The 5,146-nt window shown below is 36.8% G+C and overlaps 1 protein-coding gene across 1 annotated transcript; it reads left to right on the plus strand.

Annotated features, from left to right (window-relative positions):
• Nucleotides 1–4,471: 4,471 nt before the first annotated feature.
• On the plus strand, nt 4,472–4,896 carry LOC115227654 (prostaglandin E2 receptor EP4 subtype-like; the record flags this gene model as incomplete). Its single annotated transcript, XM_029798416.1, has 1 exon — nt 4,472–4,896. A coding segment is annotated over exon 1 (425 nt), but the record flags the coding sequence as incomplete, so codon positions are not given.
• Nucleotides 4,897–5,146: the final 250 nt, after the last annotated feature.

Genomic DNA, 5,146 nt, shown 5'->3' on the forward strand with positions numbered 1-5,146 from the left:
TGTATGAATGAAGAATTAACAAAATATATTCAGGTTTTGGCTGGAGACAATTCCAGTTATTAAATAAAACTAATTAGTTTGGTGTACTAATGGAAAAGTAAGTAAATGTTCTCCATTATTAGCCTAGGTTGTTTTGGTGTAGATAGATGTTTGAGCCTCGTGAAGGCACGTGGCCTAGTCGAGTTCGATTCCCAGGCCGGGCGGCACGTTGTGCTCTTGAGCAAAAACGCTTCATTTCATGTTGTTCCAATACCCCCACATTTCGATCAGGGGGTGGGCGACAATATTGGCCTGCTCGCCTAGCCAGAGGGGTGGTGTCATTCGAAAGACTAAAACGATGCAAAGCGCACTGTGACCAGCGATGTGTAACAACTTCTGAGACTTCTGGTTAGTCACGTGGTAACGTGATTTGAGCATCGGATATAAAGTGCATTGCAGTATCGGTTACGACACACTGCGCCCAGAGTTCAAATCCTAATGTAACTAACTTTAGCTTTCATCCTTTAGTATTTCATAAACAAAAATACCAAATATATATATATATACATTATTTTAATTGTTTCAATCATTTCAATGCGGCCGTGCTGGAGCGCCGCCTTAAAGGGTTTTTAATCGAGAAAATTGACCCCAGGATTTAGTCTTGGTAAGCCTGGTACTTATTCTATCGGTCTGTTTTGCCGAAATGTTAAGTTACAGGAACGTAAACACACCAACGTCGGATGTCAAACGATGGTTGGAAAACACAAATATATATATATATATATATATATATACCTACATCACACGTACACTCACAAACACATATATATAATAATATCAACAGCAATAGTAATAATAATGATTATTACGAAGTTGCTTAACATTACCTTTAATCTTTATATATATATATATATATATATATACATATATATATATATATATTATATATATATAATATATATATATATATAATATATATATATAATATATATATATATATTATATATTATATATATATAATTATACATATATATACACACAAACACACACTTTTACATAGACCTACACATTTCAACTGCACCGATTAGTAACCGTTGCAATTGCAGCCCTCCTATAATATACAAAGAGCTTCTTTCACTTTCCATCTACCAAATCCACTCTCAGTAAAAGACACATACATGTGTGTGTGTGTGTGTGTATGTGTGTGTGTGTGTATGTGTGAGAGTGTGTGTGTGTGTGTGTGTGTGTGTGTGTGTGTGTGTGTGTGTGTGTGTGTGTGCGTGCGTGCGCGTGTTTGTGTGTGTGTATCATTGAAACCGAGGATGAGGGATCTTTGGTTAGAACGGTGTCACCTTTCACGTAGGTCAGTTTCATGAGGTTTCCTTAGTGAACCTCTCTCGTATCTAATCGTAACAGGAAATATAAATGTATTTAAAATAACAGAAGCATGACTTCCTCGGGAAAATATAATATAATTATGATAAAATTTATCATATATAATTATGATAAAATTTATCATATATAATTATGATAAAATTTATCATATATAATTATGATAGAATTTATCATATATAATTATGATAAAATTTATCATATATAATTATGATAAAATTTATCATATATAGTTATGATAAAATTTATTACGTGAACGATGATATCATTATAAAATAAACGAAAGTGGGTGTAATAGCTTTGTGTGATTATGTCTAACAATTTCCTTTATATCTTTATCTTTTTTTATCGTTTTCTTTTTTACTTGTTTCAGTCATTTGACTGCGTGACATCTTGGGCAAGTCTCTTCTACTCTAGCCTCAGGCAGACAAAGGTTTTGTGGGTGGATTTGTTAGACGGAAACTGAAAGAAGCCCTTCATATGTGCATGTGTGTACGTGGTGGGGTGCGTGTGTTTTTGTGTCTATGTTTGTTCCTGCTTGACAACCGGTGTTGGTGTGATTACGTCTGCGTAACACAGCAGTTCGGCAAAAGAAATCGATAGAATAATACCAGGCTGAAAAAAAAAGTACTGATGTTGAATCATTCTACTAGAATTCTTCAAGGCGGTGCCCCAGCATGGTCGCAATCTAATGACGGAAACAAGAATAAAAGAATACATACATAAATATATATACATACATGCATACACATACGTGTGGTATGAGTACATGCATGCGTGTAAAGTGTGTATATATCGCTGAGCGTGTATATATCTGAGTTTGTGTGTTTATGTTGGTGTATAAGATTTAAGGTGAAAGATGATTCATATAATTAGGTGGGTACATAGACAAACTAAAAGATGAAGATATTCGTGCATATACACTCAAACATATACCTGCACACACGCACGCACACACACACATACATACACACACACACACACACACACAGAGAGAGAAAACGAAGGCAGTCAGAACTTTGGATAATTCTTTATTGGTGCTTTCGTCTGTTTATCGAACTCGTCAACACAAAATCAAAATTAAAATGGTCATTTTGTCTTGACGAGTTCGATAAAAGAACGAAAGCGCTAATAAAGAATTATTCAAAATTCTGACTGCCTTCTTTTTCTCAATATACAAGATCTGTACATCACTTCAAACACTTTATACACACACACACACACATGTATATATGTATATATACACACACACATATATATACGGTCATACATGTGTGCTTGTGTCTGTGTCTTATCCGAGGGATGGAGTACATGAATTATGCGGCATGTATCTCAGCTTCAGTATCTCCAGCGCTATATCCATCCCGAACCCTGTTCGTCATCATTTGTGATGTATTTTCTTTGGACCGATTTGAACCCTGTAATTGAGTAGTTATTTGTAACTTTAAAGTGCAAAGTTCAAACCGTCAATATGTCTTCCACAAAACAACTTGAAGCATCAGTACAAAACAATCACCTAATCTTTCTTTCTCTTTCTCTTTCTTTCTTTCTCTGTCTCTCCTTCTCCTTCTCTCTCACTCTATCTCTCTTTCTCTCTATCTTACTCTCTTTCTTTCATTCTTTCTTTCTTTCTCGCTCGCTCTCCCTCTCTGTGTGTGTATCTTTCTCTTTCTCAATGTTTCACTTTTTACCTCTCAATCACTCTCTCTCTCTCTCTCTCTCTCTCTTGCTCCCTGTGTCTGTCTGTCTGTCTCTCTCTTTCTCTCTCACACACTTATACACACATACACACACTGTCTTTCTATCTTTCTCACTCCTTTTTTTCTCTTCCTGGAGAAATTCAGCTGATCTAATTTTCCCATCCTTTTAATGACATATATGATAGAGATTCTGTCACTTCTGTGCGTAATCTCGCATTCATCATATCACTACAGAACATTTTAACTCCAGAACGTTCGTATAAGAGCTTAAAATTAAACGGGAAATATATATAATCTCTTAACAGCCGTCTGGAATTTTCATAGCACGTTATTAACAGATTAATCAATTTTTCACAAATCTAAGACATTAATGTAGCAAAATAAATAAAAACTTTCTTTGCAATATTTATAACATGTAAAATGAATCCGTTATTTTTATAACATGCTGTTGTTAAGGAGGAAAAAGAGCGAAAAGACTTCTTAAGGAATTGAAGTCAACCTCTGATCTAGCACAGCTATAATTAAAGACGTTCCGGGAGTGACCATCCTGTGTTTTATTCAAGCAGGGTAACCAAGGCCTTTATAGTATTGGGTTGGCAACTAAGTTCCCGCCGTTTTTTTAATTTAAATTTTTTAAAAGGCTTAATAAAAAATAACAACTAATTAATCAATAATGTATTCAACCTTGTTGTTTACAACTTCTTCCTAACGTTCAACAAGATTTTCAATACCTCGTTGGTAGAAATCACCCGATTTCGACTCGAAAAATTGTTCCAACTAAGCTCTCAATTTTGCATTAGTACTGAACGAAGCTCCACGCATAGCATTTGAAAGAGATCGAAAGAGGTGGAAATCAGTTGGTGCCAAATCAGGAGAGTACGGCGAGTGTGGCAGCGATATAAGGGCGAGCGTTGTCGTGCTGCAGAAAAACTCCATGCTGCCGATTAGGTCTTTTCTCTTGAATAGCCGTGTTGAGTCGTTCCATCTGTTGAACACCGAGTTCCGCGTTGACCCTTTGGTTCCGTTCAACCAATTCGTAATGGATAATCCCTTCCCAGTCCCACCATACGTTCAACATCGTTTTACTCGGATGAAGATCTTGTTTCACGCTCGGTGTCGCTTGTTTACCGGCGCTAAGCCATTCCTTACGCTGCTTCATATTGATGTACAGGCACCATTTTTCGTCGCCAGTAACGATTCGGTTAAGAAATCGTTGCTTGTGTCCATGGGTTGAGCGGTGACGAGCAAGCAAACCAGCGTGGTGTTTAAAAAAGAGGAAGACAGTGATACTTTAATGTATTTAGTTATAATAAATTCGCTATTTTTCTCTTACATGTTTTTCTTTCTCTTGCAGACGCCTACTCTATACAGTGTGATATATTACTCCAGTGTGTACAAAGATGGACGACTTAACGTGTTCAAATGAGACCATGATGCCATTGAAAGCTTCAAGTAATTGTACCAATATGTCAGTCTGTGAGAAACAAGAGACTAACATTAACATGTATGTTCCAATGTCAATGATGGTAACGGGAATGACAGGCAACTTGGCGGCCCTGCTAGTCCTTTACACACTGTCAAAGGACATCCAAAGGACGGTTTATTTCCCGCTTCTCTCTGGATTAGCTTGGGCTGATTTGATTGGTCAAGCTCTGACCAGTCCCATACCAATCCTTGTCTACTCCAAGAAAATCAAGTTGGGCGGTTATTTGTGTATGTTCAACGGGTTTGTTATGGTGTTTTTTGGTCTCCTGACACCACTCTTGGTCTGTGTCCTGTCTTTGGAACGAATGCTCTCTCTGAAGTTCACGTATTTCTATCACAGGTAAGCAAATTTTATGAGATTCTAATGTGTACGTATTAGTTGTTATTTGGGTTGTTGTTGTTGTTGTCGTCGTCGTCGTCGTTGTTGTTGTTGTTGTTGTTGTTGTTGTTGTTGTTGTTGTTGATATTTGTGGTGTAGTCTAGCTCGCGATCAACTCTGACTGAACAGATCTGTGACGAACGGTATCTCAACTATGTCCATTTTGTGTTTTAGTACAAGAACATAACTATATCCTTCCTCGTTCAAAGTA

This window comes from Octopus sinensis, unplaced genomic scaffold, assembly GCF_006345805.1.
Source record: "Octopus sinensis unplaced genomic scaffold, ASM634580v1 Contig06578, whole genome shotgun sequence".
NCBI lineage: Eukaryota > Metazoa > Mollusca > Cephalopoda > Octopoda > Octopodidae > Octopus > Octopus sinensis.